This window comes from Fusarium subglutinans (genome assembly GCF_013396075.1).
Source record: "Fusarium subglutinans strain NRRL 66333 chromosome Unknown NRRL66333_c0000134, whole genome shotgun sequence".
Classification (NCBI taxonomy): Eukaryota; Fungi; Ascomycota; class Sordariomycetes; order Hypocreales; family Nectriaceae; genus Fusarium; species Fusarium subglutinans.
The window spans coordinates 114,549-135,344 of record NW_023502197.1 but is presented as its reverse complement, the minus strand read 5'-3'; the positions used below and the strand labels follow the sequence as shown (position 1 = coordinate 135,344).

General features: G+C 49.1%; 9 protein-coding genes across 9 annotated transcripts; 4 read left to right on the top strand and 5 right to left on the bottom strand.

Moving 5' to 3' along the window:
• Nucleotides 1–87: 87 nt before the first annotated feature.
• FSUBG_9120 (uncharacterized protein) lies at nt 88–1,039 on the bottom strand (the record flags this gene model as incomplete). Its single annotated transcript, XM_036687600.1, has 2 exons — nt 88–91; nt 216–1,039. The coding sequence occupies 2 exons, from the start codon at nt 1,037–1,039 to the stop codon at nt 88–90; spliced, it is 828 nt and encodes a 275-aa protein (XP_036535437.1).
• A 2,526-nt stretch (nt 1,040–3,565) lies between these two features.
• FSUBG_9119 (uncharacterized protein) lies at nt 3,566–4,616 on the top strand (the record flags this gene model as incomplete). Its single annotated transcript, XM_036687598.1, has 2 exons — nt 3,566–4,185; nt 4,238–4,616. 2 exons carry the CDS (start codon nt 3,566–3,568, stop codon nt 4,614–4,616), a joined length of 999 nt encoding a protein of 332 aa, XP_036535436.1.
• A 641-nt stretch (nt 4,617–5,257) lies between these two features.
• FSUBG_9118 (glycosyl transferase) lies at nt 5,258–6,829 on the bottom strand (the record flags this gene model as incomplete). Its single annotated transcript, XM_036687597.1, has 1 exon — nt 5,258–6,829. The coding sequence occupies one exon, from the start codon at nt 6,827–6,829 to the stop codon at nt 5,258–5,260; it is 1,572 nt and encodes a 523-aa protein (XP_036535435.1).
• Nucleotides 6,830–11,737: 4,908 nt separating this feature from the next.
• Nucleotides 11,738–13,795, top strand: FSUBG_9117 (UDP-glucose 6-dehydrogenase; the record flags this gene model as incomplete). The annotated part of the gene is made up of 3 exons (XM_036687596.1): nt 11,738–11,810; nt 11,994–12,469; nt 12,527–13,795. 3 exons carry the CDS (start codon nt 11,738–11,740, stop codon nt 13,793–13,795), a joined length of 1,818 nt encoding a protein of 605 aa, XP_036535434.1.
• Nucleotides 13,796–14,843: 1,048 nt separating this feature from the next.
• FSUBG_9116 (uncharacterized protein) lies at nt 14,844–15,771 on the top strand (the record flags this gene model as incomplete). The annotated part of the gene is made up of 2 exons (XM_036687595.1): nt 14,844–15,513; nt 15,560–15,771. 2 exons carry the CDS (start codon nt 14,844–14,846, stop codon nt 15,769–15,771), a joined length of 882 nt encoding a protein of 293 aa, XP_036535433.1.
• A 384-nt stretch (nt 15,772–16,155) lies between these two features.
• Nucleotides 16,156–17,158, bottom strand: FSUBG_9115 (chitosanase precursor; the record flags this gene model as incomplete). Its single annotated transcript, XM_036687594.1, has 4 exons — nt 16,156–16,197; nt 16,250–16,561; nt 16,611–16,948; nt 16,996–17,158. 4 exons carry the CDS (start codon nt 17,156–17,158, stop codon nt 16,156–16,158), a joined length of 855 nt encoding a protein of 284 aa, XP_036535432.1.
• Nucleotides 17,159–18,433: 1,275 nt separating this feature from the next.
• Nucleotides 18,434–19,514, top strand: FSUBG_9114 (short-chain dehydrogenase reductase family; the record flags this gene model as incomplete). Its single annotated transcript, XM_036687593.1, has 2 exons — nt 18,434–19,341; nt 19,394–19,514. 2 exons carry the CDS (start codon nt 18,434–18,436, stop codon nt 19,512–19,514), a joined length of 1,029 nt encoding a protein of 342 aa, XP_036535431.1.
• Nucleotides 19,515–19,618: 104 nt separating this feature from the next.
• Nucleotides 19,619–20,148, bottom strand: FSUBG_9113 (uncharacterized protein; the record flags this gene model as incomplete). Its single annotated transcript, XM_036687592.1, has 2 exons — nt 19,619–19,991; nt 20,045–20,148. The coding sequence occupies 2 exons, from the start codon at nt 20,146–20,148 to the stop codon at nt 19,619–19,621; spliced, it is 477 nt and encodes a 158-aa protein (XP_036535430.1).
• Nucleotides 20,149–20,422: 274 nt separating this feature from the next.
• FSUBG_9112 (uncharacterized protein) lies at nt 20,423–20,767 on the bottom strand (the record flags this gene model as incomplete). Its single annotated transcript, XM_036687591.1, has 2 exons — nt 20,423–20,503; nt 20,555–20,767. The coding sequence occupies 2 exons, from the start codon at nt 20,765–20,767 to the stop codon at nt 20,423–20,425; spliced, it is 294 nt and encodes a 97-aa protein (XP_036535429.1).
• Nucleotides 20,768–20,796: the final 29 nt, after the last annotated feature.

Below are 20,796 nucleotides of genomic sequence, written 5' to 3'. Positions count from 1 at the left end.
ATAAATATAATAAGAAGATAAATTAACTAATAGTCCCCTAGCTATATAGATTTAATTAAAGCAGCTTATATAGCCTTATTTATATAGCTAGCTATATAATAAGTATATAATACTAAACGCACAGCTGGCTATATAGGTATGAGCCCCTGCGACTTATTGTATTCATTAGGTGCTCTATTTGCTCCAGACATAACTCTATAGGGTAGCCAAGTAACCACTTCACGTCAAGATCTCGAGGCTTGCAGGCAACGACGCTTTGCTCAATCCACGCTCTAATCACATCGGAAAACAGCTTTGGCTTCTGCGAATTCCACGTATGTACTGCTCCTCTGACTACTGCAGCCAGTGAGCCCTCGACGGGCATTTCTCTACCCATTCTCCTCACCGCCTCAACATCGTCAATGCCTTCTGCCGCAATCGCCAGCGTCTTCACGGGTAACGTCCTGATGTCTTCCCATTTGAGCTCCAGGAGCCCCGTGTCCACAGCACGAATCACTTCCCATCTCCTGTTATGCCGCATCTCTTCTAGGAGTTCTTCATGGCGATGCATGCCGCGACCTTTGACAGCCACGAGCATATACAGCCATGTCGGTACCAGTTCGAGAAGCACCCACATAGCGTGATAGGTGATGCTCGGATAGCGGACAACCCATGCCCAGTGGCCCTCCATGGGATGCCCCGTGGTGACGGTGGCAGAGAGGACCAGCTCCGGATGTTGCCGGCTGATACGGAGAGTGATGAAAGCACCCATGGAGAGGCCTACAACGTGGGCCTGGCCGTCATGTGCGTATCGCCGGATGAGCACGGCCACTCGCTCTGCGGAGCTGGAGATATTCGCAGGGAGGATATCGCGAGATTGAGAATGACCGCTGATATCGGGAGCGATGATGTGATAATCGGATAAGTAAGAAATCACGTAGGACCACTCAAGGTGTGAGTCAAGCAGACCATGTAAAAGTATCACTGTGATTGGTTTGTTATGGTTGAGACTGATGAAGAAGAGCTCTTGCTCTGCCTCGGTCGCTTCTGGCGATGCCATCTTTGTGGGATCTTGAAGAGCCTAAGATTATCAAGGTGCATGTATACCTATTTGGCTGAAGTCACGACAAGATAAATCGAAAAGCATCTTAAGATACCACCTCTTCTAGGCTTTAGCTGTTTGGCTGATTTCAGCTGGCTACGCCGCAGCCACCCTGATCTAGCTAGGTATTAATTATCACATCACCACTAGGTTAGTAGACAAGCTATAAGATTGACGAGATGCAATATTACCGACACCGGCAGTCACGAAAAACAAACGTGAAAACTTTGTAAACTCTCCGATTTGGAACATCAACTCTGAATCTTGTTTCGGACCCAGTTAGTCAGTCAGTCTATTCAACCGCGTCACTCTTCTTGAGGTGTTTTGACAGCAGCGTAGTATTAATTGATGATCATCACTAAGTTACAAGCTGTTCCCAAACATTCGCCAAGATGTTTGCATCTCAGGGTGACGTGACTTCTGTTATAGGGCTTGTAGTCTTATCGCAAAGAGCCTGCAACAAGTTTCATCCCAGGTCTTAGTTATGCCCTAAGCTAAGCCCGAGGTCGAGAACAATATCTGAGTTGTGGTATCAGCCGCGCTTCCAAGGCGATCGATCATACATACCTAAGCCGTCGAGATACCGATCGGATGGTAGTCGTTCCTGTTGCAAGAGAGTTTCACCGTCGCGACGCCGTTTCTGCCACTACACTTTTCGCCTCATCTGGCGCCACTATCAACATCCACAAATTCTGCAGCTGAGGATCGTTGAGGAAAAGCCTGCCCTCCACTGACTCAATTGACCACTGTACCTTATCCCTGGGCGCTAGAAACAATGTGGCAGGCGAGTTGAAAAGTCGACAGATGCCCTGTTTCAAAAACCGTTGATGGGAGTTTTTCGAAGCGCCATGGTAAATAAATCCTCTGGTTTATGGAGAATTCCAAGTCCATGAGAAACGTCTAATAAGAGTTGAAAATGAAGCCATCACCGACTCACAATGGACTGACGTCGACAGGGAGCGCACCCAATAGCCACCAGATCTGGTGCCGCAAGCTAGCGGGCGAGACGCCATGTGGAACAGGGGCCATGGCCTAAAGAGCCCCTGGCTAAGGGCAGCCGTTGCCCCTAGCGGTCCCTGACACGGGCGGCCATGCTCATGCAGGTTAGAGCGACCGTTGGCACGCCTGGGCTGCGATCTTGGCTGACCAGGGTTGAATAAGGTAATTGAAGTTAATCTGACTGCATCAATGGTTATTGTGAGCTTGTCAAGATGCAGTCGAGGACGATATGGCCTGACGGGATAGAGCGATATTACCTGTAGACTAGAATTACACATCTCGCAGTCTTTCTCTATCAGCGTTTCACTAGCCAAGCCAAACAGCAGCTAAACCTCTCGGTTCCAAAGTCGACCTCTCCCTAGTCCAACCTGAAACGAGCTCGCCCACCACACTCACCAGAGTCACTCCAAGGTCTGCACTGCCAAGACTGCTTGGCTGGCTCGCTTTTCTCGTGATTGAGTTTGCAGCCATGTCGACGCTAGTCTCCATGGCCCCGATCTTGACACCGCCACAACGAGGGAGCCAAGAGAACCGACATCTTGGCCCTGCCTGTGACAAGTCCAGAACACAGACGAGACAAGCCTGGCACTCATCAACGCCGATATGTGTTTTGTTATTGCCATTGTGAAGCACAGCAGCCGTCACGATGCCAGTTGATGTCACCTATATCGCCAACATCAACTCGATAGCCGCTCACAGCCTCACAGTTCCATAGTTTCAACTGCTCTTGAGCCAACCAGATAACTTCAACTCCAGCTCCCAAGCATTCCCCTTGCAACCGCTGGTCCCACGATAGCACGTTCCCCAAAACCCTTCTGCCAGCTAAAAGGACTACTGTGCCGCTCTACCGGGCCCCATTACTACTTTCGATTCTTCGCCCCTCCCTTTCAATCTCGTTTTTTTGGCTGTTAAAAGTCAAGTCAGTCCAGGTCAGTCTTGGTCTGGTACGATTCGAGCGGCGCGTGGGCTGGTCCCCAATTTTTTCTCTTCTTCCCCCCTTGTTCTCTTGTACTGTACTTCTTTTTATTCCTTTTACTATTAGACGATCTGCAATTTGGCTGATCTTCGACACTTTAAACTTATTCTGCTTCCTTGTTCTTCTTTCCTTACTCCATATCTCTTATAATAAGTACCGATCGTTGCCGGTGGTGGAGCTACCTTATTGTCACGACGACTTCATTATTGGGATTTTGAGATTCTATCTGTCTATACCCACTCCATTCAGCTCGACGCATCGCATATAATCACTCCACACAGACAGTGAGTGGCTCAGTTACAACAATTCTCACCGCAGGACGCAAAAAAAAAAAAAAAAAAAGAAGAGAAAAGAAGGTTATTCTGTTAATTTGGACGAAAAGAGAAAACGAGATTGGATATCGCTACGGATCACGGTCTCACGAATAGAAAGAAACCGTCTACAGAAATTACTCAGACGAAAGATACGCAGAGCATTCAGAAAGAGCTTGGAAGAAAAGACACGAGAAAATGGCCTCGGCCTTGTCAATCCGCCTCGCGGCAGCAGCCCTTTTCGCCCTCTCAGTAACAGCACAGTCATCACCCGCCATGTCCATTGAGTCCTTCATTCGAGCAGCTGATGATGTTCTCCACCGACCATACGTTTCCCTACTATCAACACCGCTCGCTGAGCGCGATGGGAACGCCACAGTCGAGCAGCTTCCCGCAGGAGATGTCCCTCTGACAAAGGATGGCTCGTTGAACATGACGGCCTGGAACATGGACACCAACGCTGCATGCCGAGCAGTTCTCGGTGGACTGCACAAGAGCACAAACCCCTCTGGAACATGCGTGTGCTATAATCTTCCCTCGCTCGATGTCAAGACTGGTGTTTTTGAGGCTGATGTTCGACTGTATCAAGTTTCTCAACCCCGAGGTAGTTTTGCAGCTGTTGCACCTGAGGATATCAATGTTGGAATCTCATATCAGGGTGCAAGTGTCATGCCCATTCAGCCTGCGGACGTCAATGGCACAGGTCTAACAGGCGGTAAGCCTGGTATGGGAAAGAGACAAGAGGGAATGCAACTCCTACAATCATATATGTTGGTTGGAAAGATTGATGCGGACAAGATGACGGATAACATGACTATGTAAGATTTCACACTCACATCTCACTTCATTCACATATACTGACTTTCTCAGGGACGAGCTCGAATGCCATATCATGCCAACCCTCACCCTCACTGCCCGCAATAGCACAGGCAGTACCATCCGCACCAACGTCTCCATCAACGAGGCCGCTTTTCTCACCGGCGTCTTCTCCCAAGATGTTGTCATGTCCGACTTCGCCATGGCCTCAGCCGCCGTCGACGATCAGGTCGCCGCTCTCAACAACGGCACTGTCGCCTTTGTCCTCCCAGGCGTGCAGCTCATGGTCCTCCCCATTGGTCTTATCATGATGAGCGTCTGGCTGCTCATCTTCGTCTTGGCTGTTGGCTTTGGCACATATGAGCGCTACAACTATGCTCTCATGTATAAACGCAGACAAGCTGTCACAATACCCAAGAAGGCGACGATATGAAGCAGGACATGAAGTTGGGATATAATCAAGCGAGCTTTTCATTACTCTTACGGCCATGCATAGCGTTGTCGACTCTTTTTTCTTTACTACTTTAACTCTCATAAGCGTGTCATTTCCACTCTGCCGATATTTCAGGCACCATATGTTTTTTAGTTGATATCCGACCTCACATGGTCCCTAGATTCACTTTCTACCCCCCTACAACAATAGATAGTCTCATAGCGTCAATTGACTAGCCGCTATGGCTGAACAATCACCTACTAAGCAGTGTAAAGTTCATCCCCATGTTGGGCATCTGGGGTGAGCTGTCAGATTGTGGGACGATTCCCCTCTACATGAAACACCATCGTGAGGTACTGAACCCGGAAATCCCTTTTACCGAACCTTGTTACATGACGTTGTATCAGCCCGTCGGTGTCAAAACTGTAATGAGATTCTTGGTATCGTAATATAACATCTAACATGGTGCATGGCCATGCTAAGGAAACCATGGGCTAGTCGCACAACTGTAACAACTCCAACGCTGTAGGGACCGTCCAATACAAATATGAGAAAACATCGAATCACAGCAAACTGGTTCCTCCAACTCCTCCATACCATGCACATAATCGAAACGCCGCGCGGCAAGACATAATGTCAAACTATGAGATTGACAATCTCCTCTCTGCACTTCTCCATCGCCCTTTAGCCCAGAGGAAGCATTCTGTGAAGACCATATACCATCCTGTCACCATCCAGAATGATAGAATGACACCCAGTCCGCCCATGAGTCGTGCATCAACAATACCCCGTGTCATTGTCTCGCGAATAGCCTCGTTCATCATAAGCCACCCGTAGATTGGGATTAGCGGCTCCTGGGACTTGAGACGCGATGAGAGTCGGTTTGCTGGGCCATTCCGTTCACGCTTCCATTCCGAGATGGTGTCCGACATGCGCCAGGCAACCTTGTTGTTAATCTTCTCCCATGTCATCTCGCATGCGTACAATCTTGCGGCGTGGCCCATCTGGGCACGAAGGTTGTGGTCTAGACCGAGTTTCATAGCCTTGGCTACGAAACCATCGAGGTCGTTCGGAGAGATGAGAAACCCATTTCCTCCTTGCTGGACAATGTCAGACGGGCCCCCTTCATCACGGGCGATGACTGGAACCCCACTGGCCATGGACTCCAAAACGACAAGGCCAAAGGTTTCTGTAACCGAACAATGGAGAAAAACATCACCGCTAGCATAGGCAGTGGCGAGATCTTCCCCGACCTTAAAACCGGCGAAGACAACCTTGCCCTTCTCCCTCAGAGGATCAAAAAGCTCCTGTACTTCCTTCTCGACATCAGGATTGCGGTTGCCGCCGACGATGTAAAGCTTGAAGTCGAGTCCTCGAGCATCAAGTTCCTTTGCAGCCTTCGCCAGGAAATCAAAGCCTTTCTCGCCAGCGATTCGGGAGACTGTCACGAAGATGATCTCGCCGTTAGGCGCCAGCTGTTTTCGCAGTTCCTCGCTTTTCATCCGGGGGTTGAACAACTCAGTGTTGACACCTCGTGTTAGAACCTCGAGCTTATCTGCTGGCACCTTCTGGCCCACCAAATATCGTTTCACGAAACTCGAAGGGTAGAATATGGTCTTGATCGAGGAGTGACTGAAGAGATAACTCTGGACAGCTGCGAATGCAAAGACCGCAACGTGGCTCAGCGGCGCCGGAAATAAGATGGAACAATAGCCAGCAAGATCGGTCTGGAAATTACATATGACGGGTATTTGCTTCTCCTTGGGCTGCTGTCGTAGTTGAAGCATGACTTGGAAACCCAGACTTGCAGGCGATGCAAGGTAGATTAGATCGGGTGGAGCATCATCGCCAAAGGTTCTTGAGTACAGAGTCGAATTGCGTACCGGATACACGATAGAGAGCTCGGGATTGAATGGGAGAGGATATCCTGTGACTCTAACTTCGGGCTGCTTATCTGCAGGGGACATAGTTGGCGATGGCGGCGGCGTAAAGGTATTGTGCTCTGTGTGGTTGTGTGGCGCAACCACTGCGACCTGAGCTCCATGTGCCCTTAGATGGTTGACAAGCATCAAAGTCGTGCGACTGACACCATTGACAGGCCCAAAAGACTCGGTGCAGAGGAGGATCCGCTTCCCTTTCAGGGTATCAGGAAACTTGGAGAGGTCATGGCTGGGATAGCGCAATTGAGGAGCGGGTAGAGCTTCGGCAATCATGTTGACTTGCAGCAAAGTGCTTTGAAAGGAAGTTATCGTGAAGACATGCTGCGAAGGAGAAAAGAGGCGGAACGCGACTCTTTTCTCTTTCTAAATGCCCATAGTCATAAACCAACATGAGAAGAAATACCTCGCACGTGGACAGAAACAGGGCCACGAGAGCGAAACAATACATTTCTAGAAGCACATGAGGCGCAAATTTTGGTATGAGCGAGGCTGAATACAAGCCAGAGTAAACACCACGAGGAGGGGCTGTTGGACGCAGTTCGTCGATCTAAGGGGACCAGTCTGGTGGGGGAGGGGCCAATGGAGGGGTCGATCTTGATCAGACGTCATGGTACGAACGGGAATATAGCATTGTATTGGTGAGTATGATGGCAGTCTTTGGTTCTAGGAATTCTTGAGAAACTTCGTGGCGGGCGTACGAGAGGATCAAGCACAGGCTTGTCTTGACCATCACAGGAAGTTCAAACGCATCAAAAGACCATTCTTCAGACTTGTAAGTCCTGTCATGCAATCACTTGATTCCAGGATCGAAGATAAACAACTGCCGGTCTTGTGCCAGAATCCCCGGTAACAATGGCTCAGCCTGGGCGATAACTATGTGATGTTCTTTCAGGTTGGTCCCTGACATGAACCATTCGCCGAGATCTGTGTCGTTGATGAAGATCCCCTGCTGAAGATGTGTGGTGGGCGAATCAGAGGCCTCGCCGATATCACATTGTCCCGAGACGTTCAATCCGCCAATAATTGATAGACCGCGAATGGCTATGGCAATTCCAGCCCCCGTGCCCAAACAGATCTTGGCCATTGGAGGCGGATTTTGCCATATCAGAGAAGAATGACTTTTGGATCGTGACTCGTGACAGATTCATCTCAGCTCGAAGATAAAAGTGTCAGTAGTCAAAATTGATCATTTCATGAAAGACATCGGGAATAGACGGAGCGCCTCCAGTAATCTCGACTCGCCAACCATGGGTTAAGCGGGAGCTATCGGCATAGGTAAATTGGTGGCGCCATTGCGAGTCGAATGGGCCTTTTAGGCAAAAGCTGAGACGTACTCCACAAGCTCCAAGAGAGATGACCAACAATTTTCAATCAAACTTATAAGTTATGGCGGTTGGTGGCTAATAAGAGAAAGAGATTAGATGAAGATTACGGAGTACAGTAGGTCCAGATCTCAAAGGAAACATGGTAGGAAAATCAAACACGTGCAACGTCACGTGAACACCTTATCCTTCCTTAACAACCACCTGACTGTGTATTGGAATGAGGACTAGAGTTATGCAATCTTCTGAAGAGCCAATGGAGAACCCTCTGTCTGGTTGGCAGTTGCAAGTGTCCGGCCATGTCGCAAATGTAGTCTCGTCCAATATGTTTGCGTGGATATATCTGGAACGACGCATAATTGAGGCTTTCAATATGGAGCAACTCGACCAGGGCATGTCAGAAAATCGCGCCTCTGCCTTGATATACCTTGAATTGTTCCCTATAGTCCAAGCGAAGTGGAATTTATTAAAGACGATACGCCTCTCGCGGAAGATCTGAATAGAGTCGCTTCGCGGTAATAAACATCTGATCGTCTGGTGTTTAGGAACCCGCCGATATGCCTAGCGAGCTCGAATGTTGATGGAATCGACGGGCCGATCCACTTGCCATGAACAGAATCCTCAAATACCCATCAACATGGGCATTGAGCTTCTGTGGGCACATGAGCTGTCTGTCTTGCTGCTACAGACACGGCTCGCAGCCTCCGTTGAAGACTCCATCATCTTCCCGGCTTGGCTCATGAATCCCATGCGAGCTCATGACGCAGAGGTCCCCTGGCAAGGGGAGGACAGAAAACTCAGGACCTTAACCCTAAACGGCAAAAATATTTAGGTAAATATAGCCTAAGTTTAGGGGGTTCTTTGCTAGGTTTATTTTAACATCCTCCTTCCAGATCCTAAGTTTTCTTGCTTCCCAAGGCCTGGCATCATGACACCTATCAATAGTCGCTACTAGAGCGGAATAGAGTGGGAATGGGATTAATTAGTTACAAGGGTCTGGGTTATTACAGTAGCTTGGTGGGATGCCCACCCGGTGACAATTGGAGGCGCAAGATATGCACCAACAGATGAGCAATATCTTGCTGACCGATCAACTAACACGATGTCAAGTGCTTGCTATGTATTCTCAATGCTCCTCAGTCGGGATCTCATAAACCCCTTGGTAACGTTCCAGTCATCGGCTGCTGGCATCCCAGCCTTAAAAAACCACCGGTGATGGATTATTGGTTGCCAAATTAGCGCTCAGCCGCAATATAATCTTTGTGGGTCAGTGCAGAGAGTCTGGGCTAAGGTAGCTGGAAACTAGCCTTCGAGCGACGAGGATCTACTTATATTATGTATGTATATCTGTGAAGAACAACTGATCAACTCTTGGCATCACCTAAGGCCAATCTCTTCATGGATTATTGTCCGTTTTGCTTACTTTTCTCCTCCCTTGTACGACATCTGAGAGAGGAAGCTGGCCAGAATTTTGACGCGTCAAATAAGAACCATATGATTATGAGAATTGCAATGATCAACCGGGTCGTAGCCACGCCGATCACGATGATTTGTTGCAGAATAGGCTGACTATTCGAATGAGTTTCTAGAAAAGTAATCCGAGAGCTTGCGAAGCATCGCGAGTATGTGTGGCTTGATTCTATTTCTGTCTGACTGCCAGTGTCAATGTCAGCATTTACATATACTGCGGAGTCGGCCGAGTAAGCACAGTGTTTTCTTCCTTCTGAGTCGGCAAGACTCCGTTTTTTTGTTAGCAGAATGACGGGCATCACAAAGTGTTCAATCAGCGACCCCTGAGGCGCTATACTCCATGCCCCATCGGCCGAACCGGCATCGGGCGAAATGAGACGAATCGATATTACGGCGTCTCACTCTTCTGATTGTTGGCCGCTATCATGGATTATTAGTTGTCTTGGTATTGAGGTTTGTGAGGGCTGCTAATCGAGATACTGTCTAAGACAAGTCCCTTACCCAAGGAATTGGGTTTCGCTTCTCAAGCGTGCCAGTTTATAGGCAATACTGTACTTTAATGTCTTGCAATTCCCTCCCTGATATCAAAGAAAAAGACATGTATCCGTACGGAGTAGGTTGTTTGGCTTCACCGTCTTGTCCTATTTCCGTTGGTCGCCTCATTATCACCTTTCGCATGCCATGCCACTCCAGCCGGGGGTTGTGGCTACGTATCCGTTGTAGCGAGTCGTCGCAGCAGAGAATTAACCCCTGTCTATCAGTTGGTCGAAATCTCGGCAACCTCAAAACGTTGACTTGATCTTCAAATCATGTCAGCCTCGCAGGAATGAAGATATCCAGTACCAGAGGACATCTATCAGGCGACGCACGGAGGGCGCATTCCGCCGAAAATTCTGCACCTCGTGTTTTGCTTTCACGAGCACACCAAGTTCTTTTTTAAAGTCGGTCAGCTTCATGAGGCTGAGGCGATGTAACTTAGCCTACGGAGTAGACCAACTTGTTCATCCTGATGGCGATTTTGGGATTGTTGCGATGACAGCATTGCCCGTGCACCCTGACATCGTGAATCGACGGCGGGAATGGATCGTTTCTGTAAGAAACAGTCTGGTCTGGTTTCTTCCCGTCCCCAGCAAAATATCTACTGCAGGGCATACAGTAATTAGCGAAGAGTCCATGTTCCGTTTGATACCTTAGCTTGGGTGACATGAGGAACAGTGCGTTGGACAGTGCATAACCGGGATGTGGACCCTTGCCTTTGTACCCGTTGTTCCTTGTCAGAGCATGGAATTGGTGGATTGTTTGCTTTTAGACTATGCTCGGCTGTTAGTCTAATTAGAGATAGGGACGGTGTCCGCCTCGAGATAAACTCATGCCATTTGAGTTTGATGATCTGAGACTAGGCAGAGAATTTATTCCGATCTATAGCTCGTATGCATAATTTCTCCAGAATAAACTCACCGACAAGCCTTACCCAACAGTCACCAACCCTCAATTTGTAAGCTTAGCCGTGCAAGGCATGTGGGGGTTGTATTGGAGGGTCCTGGTTTGCGCGGGAGTGGAGGGGCTTGCGTAGCCCAGCCTTGTAGCGCACCGTGCCTTATCAGATGGATACTGTACATAAGGTGTTACTGGATTGGATTGGATCATTGCTCGATCCAATTCCAGGGCCCCTCGAGCTCCCAAAAGTACCTTTTACAGCGGGCTGAAGTGGCCACGGTACCTGCATTCAGAATCCCCCTCCGTGAGAAGGTGTCTGTGTGCCTGGAATCCCTGAAAATCCAGTGAATGAATCCCTGCCCCTCCAAAAATCGACACCACACACAGCACACCTGCCGCTCACTCCCTTGAAAAGTTGGCGGCGGGCGGGCGGACAGAACGAGATACATACATGTACCTGTTGTAGGTAAGCTAGGTAGTAAGTTAGAGACAGTGGAAAGGAACCAAGGTAAGGTACTAAACTAATGGGAATAGTCTCACCGCCTTAATTTCTCGTGCCAAAAAGTTGGTCCCCAATCGTTGCGTGACCTTCAGCGACTGCCCCTCCACCGACCGGCCTTTACCTTTGCCTTTGCCTTGGTAAAGTACTACCTAGGTAGGTAGTCTCCCTCCATCCTTCTCCAGTCTCCTCCAGAGCCCAGAGGGAAAGTAGTGCCCCCCTTTTCCCATTAGCTCACCTTAACTGCAACGTTGAGGTGGGAATATCTTTTCTAGCCTCCCTGTCTTTGCTTCCACCTCCTTTATAAACCTCCCCATTCCCTCTCATCTCTCTCCAAACCCTTACACTCGCTGGCATACTACGTGCGTCGATTCGTGACCTCGTTTGCGCGCATCGTCTCTACAGATTGTTCTTTGTCTCGTCTGTAATATCTTCATACCGCATCTGATCATCATGTCTTCAAACGGTACTCAGGAGGCCCCCATTGAGGTCCGCCGCATCTGCTGTGTTGGTGCTGGTTACGTTGGTAAGTTGCAGAAACCTTTTCCAATCGACTCTCCATGAGAGAGCACAAAGCTGGTGTATCGCATTTGCGAGAGTTGTGGCAAGACGCTCCATATCATGACTGCGCGCGTATCAAACCCTCGAAATGCTATACACCGCTCCAATAACACAATTGGGTTCCAACAAACTAACAAACTTGACACAGGTGGCCCTACCGCTGCTGTCATCGCTTTCCAGAACCCCAACATTCAGGTCACTGTCGTTGACAGAGACACCACTCGCATTCGCCGTTGGAACTCCCGCCACCCCCCTATCTACGAGCCCGGCCTGCACGATATCGTCCGAATTGCCCGTGATGGTGGCCGACCTACCAAGATCTCCAATGAGCCTACCACTGATAGTGAGGGTTCCTCTGCTGAGGAGGGCGAGATCGCCGTCGCTGAGCGCAAGCCCAACCTGTTCTTCTCCACCGACATTGCCAAGCACATTGGCGAGGCCGATATTGTCCTTGTTGCCGTCAACACTCCCACCAAGTACCGTGGTGTTGGTGCCGGCAGCGCTACTGATATGACCGCTTTCGAGGCTGTCACCGGTGTCGTTGCTCAGTATGCCCGCGAGGGCGCTATCATTGTCGAGAAGTCGACTGTTCCTTGCCGAACTGCCCAGCTTGTCGCTGATACTGTAAGTATATGGTCAATATTGCAGCAGAAAAGCGGTCAAATGCTAACTTGATTCAAGCTTAACATGCACCGCCCTGGTGTCCATTTCGAGATTCTCTCCAACCCCGAGTTCTTGGCTGCCGGTACTGCCGTCAACGATCTCCTCTACCCTGACCGTATCCTGATCGGTTCTGCTCCTACCCCCTCCGGTAAGCGAGCTGCCGAGGCTCTTGTCAAGGTTTACAACGCCTGGATTCCTCGCGAGCGCATTCTGACCACCAACGTCTGGTCATCCGAGCTCGCTAAGCTTGTTGCCAACTCTATGCTTGCTCAGCGTATCTCCTCCATCAACTCCATCTCCGCTGTCTGCGAGCAGACTGGCGCTGATGTCGATGAGGTTGCCCGTGCCGTCGGTGTTGACCCCCGTATTGGTAACAAGTTCTTGATGGCTGGTATCGGTTTCGGTGGCAGTTGCTTCAAGAAGGATGTTCTCAACCTCGTCTACCTTGCTGAGACCATGGGTCTTCCCGAGGTCGCTGAGTACTGGCGCCAGGTTGTCAAGATGAACGAGTATGCCCGTGACCGTTTCTCCAACCGTGTCATCAAGTGCCTCAACAACACCCTCGTTGGCAAGAAGGTTACCATTCTTGGCTTTGCTTTCAAGAAGAATACCTCCGATACCCGTGAGGCTCCCGCTCTTGAGATGATCAAGACCCTTCTTGAGGAGCGCCCCCGTGAGGTGGCTGTCTTTGATCCCTGCTGCAACCCTCTGGTTATTAAGGCCGAGATCAAGGAGCTCCTCGGACCCCTCGCTGAGGGACACAACATCACCGTTCACGGCAATGCCTACGATGCTTGCGAGTCCAGTACCGCCATCATCATTGCTACTGAATTCGACGAGTTCCGCAACCAGCCTCCTCCTCCTCCCGCTCCTACACCTGCCGTCCAATCCAAGACCATTGGCCGCAAGCCCAACCCCAAGGCCGACCCTCGTCCTTTCGAGAGCGCCACTCCCAGTGCCAACGAGCTCCTCGCTCTCCACAAGCACCTTGTCCAGCGTGCTGACGTCCAGTCCCATGACCCTCTGGACCGCTTCAACGTCGAGCCCAGCTGTGAAGACGACTGCCCCGACTGCATCCAGGAGCGCGAGAGCAAGGACAGTGGCTTCGCTACAGGAATGGGAAGCTCCGAGGAGTACAAGGCCAAGGAGCGCGTAGACTGGGTCCGCATTTCTGAGAACATGGCCAAGCCCCGCTGGGTCTTTGATGGCCGTGGTGTCATCGACTCTCGCGAGATGGTCAAGCTTGGCGTCCGCGTCGAGAGTGTTGGTCGCCAGCACCGCTTCTAAATGTCTCACCTGATTTTGAGACAGACACAATTTTTTCGACGGCCGACTTTTAGATTTCTTGATTGTATGAATTCGTCGACTGTTGGCTAAGATTATACCGTTTTTAATAAGCATGAAATGACATATGGACGTGGTTGATGATACACGCCGAGATACACTGGAAGGACATGGCGGACGCACGGCGTGAACAGGTGAAGATGTTTACTGGACATAGATTTAGATTTGAAGATGTTAAAAAATGCGATGCGAGAGCAATGTTTCCGTTACCTACCTGATGTCTGCTGTCTATACTTGTACTCGATGGTACCTTGGTTTATTTATGACCCATAATCGTAGTCGTTTGAACTTTGGCGATGAACAGATCAGATTACCCCATGTCTATCAATTAAGCTTAAGATGGGGAGGCTAGGTAGAGTAGGTACTAACTAAAATATTTCATACATAGCGGCTCGGCTATCACGATCCCTATCTATCATGGTCTCATGGTGTTCGCGTCAGTGAATTTGTTTCATGACTAATCCACCATGATCCTGTCCTGAGACGAAGCTTCAACCACCGTGTTTCAGCCGATTGACCAGGCGTCTCAGCTCTGAGCCTCTAGTGTAACAAGCTATTACCGGAATACTACTTGTTTCCCAAGCCCAGCCGTCATGTTCCCTGCAACAACGTTCTCGATCTTGCTCCACGTAGCATCGTGCCCTGCACTTGATACAGACTACTACTCTCCTTTGGGTACGCGTTTCACCATGCATCGAGGAGTACCGTCGCCGTGGTTCGCCTCCTCGTGCGTGCTTCTCGTCTCGAGACATTTGTCGTCTTTGTCTTCCTGTTGAACGGGTAGCATCTTTGCCTCGCTACCATACGCTCTTTAACCATATTGGTATCACTCTTGTGTTATCCCGGGGCTGTGCCTCTATATTCTTTCGCTTATTATTCAATTGCATTGCTGGCTGCAGGCGGCTCATCCTGTCTTGTCTTCGAGGCCTGAACGTACGGGCCACCATCGTCGACTTGGGATCCAATACAATCGAGGCAGCTATTCGTCGAGATGAGATTGTCATGGGCGAGACAGGCCGCAATTACAGGCCTCGTCGCCGTCGCCATAGCAGACGTCTTGCCGCCGGACGACATTCCGCTCATGTGCGTGACGATCTGTGGTCCAATTGTCGAGTTGACAGCAAAATGTGATGTTCACAACCATCGCCTCGCGAAGCGACAGCCAAACCCTGAGTGGGTTCCAAAGTTGGCCGTGGAACCGCTCGAGGATGATGGACTGCATAAGAGAAGCTTCTCTATCATCAGGGCTGCACCGACGTCATTTCCTCCACAGTTCGAGCCTCAAGAGAGCACGACATCATCAACTTCAAAGTCAACGTCAACGTCAACGTCAACGTCAACGCCGACTACCAAGTCTACGCCGGCGTCTATGAAATGGGTTGCGGACGACACCAGTGTGGAGGAGCAGACAATGACAATGAGACATACCTTGATGACTTCATCGTTTGTCAGCTCGGCAGTAACTCAACCTACCAAGACTCTTCAGGGTGATTCAGGTACAGCGAGCATGACGAGTTGGGGAGCTAGTTTGCAGACCCAGTCAGTAGTTCCAGAGGATGATCCGGAGAGGGAATGTGTATGCAACAATACGAGCTTTGATGTGGCCAAGATCGCCGCGCTATGTCAAGACTGCATCGTTGTTGATGGGCACAAGCAAAACAGTGAGTCTCAATGCCCACCCCCATTAATCAGCTGCTAACGAAAAAGACCTGGATGTTATCATGCGGTCATGCGGGTTCAAGCCACTTACTTACACTCCTGACCAGGACAAAGCGGCGGATAACGTTCGGGTCGAGGCGACGCGGCCGACTGCCATGGGTACGAAGCAAGACTCGGCGAATGCAGGTGCTGGAATAGAGTCTGGTGGTAATTGGGTTATTATTTTCACTTCATTGTTAGGACTCGCCTTGGCGGTATGAGTTGCGTTCGATTTCAACACCTTAGATATGTAGATCATAGCGCTTGCGACAAGCTTTCCTTTCTCACTTATTACATCCAATTTTAGATAAAACACTCGTTGAACGAATATACCCTTGTCTACTACTGCTTTGTGCGGTTCCAAACTATTTTCCTTCTTCTGTGGTGACATGATGATTGTATAGGTACCAGAGATAACGCTGTGCGTGAAGCAGAAGGAAACAAAAGGATACAATTATGTATTCTATGTCTATGATGGCTTCTTCTATATGCAACCAAATGCCCCATATTAACAGTCCATATAATAAACATTAGGTACAACATCTCCAGAATCATGAGCCGCTAAAGCCCGGGCACTATCCATAAGTAGGTACACCATCTTGTGTTCAAACCACCATGGCAACCATAGCCGAAGTGATGAGTAGAGCCTACCATAACGTCAGTACAACTTGAAAACGACACAAAAGGGTAATATCTTACCATTCCCCAAGTACCAGGCCACAAGCAAGAGGCACCACTATCGGTATCCTCGATTCGAGCGACCAACTTATCCCCAACACCACCGAGACTCTCTTCGAAGTCTTTGAAGTTTTTGGCGTCCCAGTCGGCACCGTCTTCTCCTGGCACAGCGTCGCTACCAGGGAAGGCGATATACAATACATCATCTTCATCGTGGCCATTGTCGCCATTCATGTCATCGCCGAAGCAAGCCGTTGCAAGGGAGATGGAGGCCTCTCCGACCATTGCTTCATCGCCATCATCGCCATTCTCGTCGCCCCAGATGCCGTAAAACTAATAAAGTCAGCGATGATTCGGCATTCAAGAAAAGGTAATGCTTTACCATTTTGTCGCCGCATACAACAGCCATCACACTCAATGGTTTGACGCCGTGCTTTTGCGCATCAAAGGTTGGCCAGTTCTTCTTCGAACCCACGTTTCCGAACACCACGTAAGGATGAATATTGGCATCGAGGTCCTTCTGGTCCGTGCCATACGACTTGAGCTGGTCCTGAAAAGACGTGACAGATTGTGTGTCGCCTGATGAGCCACAGCGTCCATCATCTGCAGAACTGCCCTGGACTCCATCGCAGTCGATGTCCATGTTGACGAGCTTGCCTTTTGTGCCCTGGAGATATATCACATTGTAGTCTTTGAGATGGTCGCCGCAGTAGACGTATGCTGCAAGTGATTAGTCGCGGTTGCAATGCGGATCTTGGAAGGCTTACAGCCATCGTCGCCATCGGCGCTATGGAAGCCTTCTGCGAGAGTATCATTGCAAGAGCCCTGTTTTGTGATGCTCTCCTTGAAGGCTTTGACGTTGTCGGGGACATCGCGACAGGAAACCAGAGTGGCGATCGATGCGAAAAGGAGAAATCGAAGGGAAGCCATGTCGATGAATCTGCGGCCGAAATGAAGTAGCGAGCGTGGGGAAAAGGCCGATCGAATCAATCGGGATAGTCTATCTTTATCTTTATGTTTAAATGTCTAAATGTTCCCCTATAACTAAACCTCGGGGCGAGAGTGGTTTCATTCAAACAGCCCATTTTTTGCTTGCATGCAGTGATCCTCGTCCAATTTACTTTACTCGGAACCAAAAGTTCTCCCTACAGAGTTGCAAGCTGATGGCTTTTAGGCTCCCTCCTTATTCTTCGCCAAGACGGGTCGATCTGGTCTAGAACGGGATAATTTACTAGCATTAAGCATATTTATAACCTTTGGACCATCGGCTGTTGGTTTTTGCTTCTACAGGGCGAGATCTTACAGATTGGGAAATTAGTCCGCCTAGTTAAGATCCAGATTGGTAAGGGCCTCGTTTATTGTATCACTGAACTGCATTTTAACGAGCCCAGTAAGGATTGACGCGAGGGACAGATTAGGCAAATGAAACCAGAGATGTGATTTGCTGGGGCAGTTGGGGTTATTCATATACTAACATCCATATGAGACAGGGTTACCCTATGTTTCCTCACCTGAACCAGCACATTCAGGTATACATACAATAGAAACCCACAATCGAACGAGTCAGGCCATCGTTTGATCTCAAAATGTGTAGGCCTTAACAAGTTGATTGCCATTTGTCATTCTGGGCTTTGATCGCCAATGGTAGTGTGGTCATCTTCACATCTAAAGCGCACCATGGATTAAGACGAAATATTATTGACTTTCTAAGACTAGTACTCTGAACCAGTCGTATCTAAGGTAGCCGCCCTTTTCTTTTTTCCAGGCATCGTTCTATCGTCCTGTTTGATAGCTTATTAAAAGTCCGAAACTATCTCGTCCGAGAGACCATGCATGACGACGGCTCAATAAACATCCTCGGCGGCATCTATAGCAATCAAGCAAAGAATCCGGTCACTCAATGGAAACCAAAGTCGAGCGCATCGTTATCTCTTAATCTCACATATATGGGCCCTTTCAATCAATGACAATTACACTTCCAAGAATTGGCAAGAAGCGCATCAATTCGTCCGTCTCGGCCTCCGCACGGCCGAACAAGATTAGCTGTGAAACTAAGACACACGATCCCTGTCAATCAAGCTTCGTCCGCGAATTCGTCCGTACCTCGACCGGAGGCCATAGATATATAAGAAAGCAGTGAGGATAATTACATAGCGAAATATAGACCACCAGTGTTTCTATCCATTCAACTTACCGATAACCACAATGTCTGCCCACCTCCAGCACAATGCCGCCTGGGAGGCTAGCCCTCTTGCATTCCTGTCCCGCCAATTCATCGAAGGAGTTCCCAAGATCCCCAAAGTCGTCACTCTATCCGGGAAAACAGCTCTCATCACAGGCTCAAACGTTGGATTGGGATTTGAATGTGCTCGTCAACTTCTTGCTCTCGATCTTTCACATTTGATCATTGCTGTGCGGAACCAAACGAGAGGTGATAGTGCAGCACAGAAACTACGAAACGAGTTCCCAGAAGCAAAGATTGAAGTTTCTTTAGTTGACATGGCTTCGTACAAGTCAATCCAAAGCTTCGCCAAGTGGTGTGAGACTCTGCCTCAACTCGATATTGCCATCCTGAACGCTGGATTGAGCAGACCTCAGTTTGAGAGATCGGACGAGTCCAAGCATGAAATGACATGTCAGATCAACTACCTCTCCACTGCCCTCCTCGCTATCCTTCTTTTGCCCGTCCTCAAGAAGAAGCGTGGAACTTCTGAGCCTGCACATCTCGCTCTCGTTGGCTCTGACATGTCATACTGGGCTCATTGGACTGGAGCAAGCGATGCCATCTGGGATACCGCCGACGACCCTTCCAGCTGGTCCAGCAATGGCGCCTACCAGATTTCTAAACTTCTTCTTATCATGTTTGTTGGAAAACTCTCCGAGTACGTCTCACCCGACGAAGTCATTGTCAACTTCCCCAATCCCGGCGCGTGCAGGGGAACAGAATTCGGAACAGACGGTAAGAGGAGCAAAGTTGAGCAGTTTTGGATGAGTATCGCCAAGCCTATTGTTGGAAGAACAGTTTCTACTGGCGCAAGATCCTATGTTGATGCTGTTGCCGTGAAAAGCAAAGAAAGCCACGGCAGCTTTGTTGGCGAGGGCAAGATTAAGCCGTGAGTACTTTGAAGCTGATAACAACGGAAAGTTTCTAACTGTATTTGATAGATACCCCCCGATTATGTATGAGCCGGTGGGAAAGGCACTTCAAGAGACCGCCTGGAATGACTTAATGAAGGAACTGAGTTTTGCGAAGCCTCTAGAGATACTCAAAGGCAGCGCCACTTGAGCTGACGTTTACGGACTACGACAAGGCATGAATAAGAAGAGTCAGAGAGATATTGAAACACAAGTAGAGAATGTAGTTAATTAATACAACAGTACCAAGTCTCATCATTCTCGCTTTGCTTCACCATGATCAGCATAGTCGACTCCATTGCTCTTTGCTTCCACCCGCTTAATGTCTTCAACAACAGTCGTATCGTCGTAAAACCGAACTTTTTTCACCACCCCCTTGACCATCAGAGCGCTATCCCCAAGTCCGACCTTTTTGAGGCTGCTCTGGCCATTTCGTCTAGGTACTTCCATTCCAAAGTATGCTCGCCATCGGCCGCTGTTGATGAAACCACAGAAAATGCTGAGCTGGAGATCGGTCCAGCGAAGGATAGTCAGCAGGAAAAAGAGACAGAAAAGGATGCTGAAGATAATGCTGCCCCAGGGTATCGATTTGTCTAGCTGAAGTTCTCCTTCAATATTCGACATTGTGCTGTTCTATTGGTCAGATGGAGGATTAAATATGTTGCTGAGATAGTCACGCACCTGTTTGAAGGAATTCTCTCAGAACTGTAGGCGTCCAGAGGAATTTGGTGGTTTCGAAGACTCAATTTGCTTATCAAGCCACGTAAATTGGACAGTTTGATCATGATGAAGATGAAGGAAAAGGGTTGTGTGATCCGTGCCTAGCCATGACCTGCCTCTCATTTATAATAGTGAAAGGACACACAAAGGAAAAAGGTCGTATAATCGTCATATCTGTACACGAAGTTTCTTTCTTGCACACGGCCACCCAAACCTTTTTTCCAACAAAGTTCTTCCTCGACTTATATGTCCCTACAAGTCGCTCTCCCAAACTCTCCCATTGAACTCTGTAATCCACCCCTCACGCCATAAATCCTCACACCGCGTTACCAGCTTTCATCAATAGGCGCCTCCATTAGGGATCTTGTTGTTCTTGTTGCGGCCGCTGTGGCGGGCTATGCTGCTGCTGCTGGTCTTTTCCTATGGGGGCCCCATCGAAGAATAGTTTGGAACGCGATAATTTCTTGGTACTTGTCTTTGCTCGCCATTTGCGCAGTTACAGTTACCAGCGTCATAAGATGCTTCAACGGCGGCACATACGGTATCGTAAATATCGTCCAGTAGCTGCTCATCCCTTTGTCGCTGGAAGAAGATGAAGACAACACCGAGAATGAGACCAAGGATACACACGGTCGTGCTGAAGGCCAAAATGCACACAGTGAAAAATCCGTTGTCGTAGTTCATTTTTGGGCAACGTAGGCAAGGTATCTGTT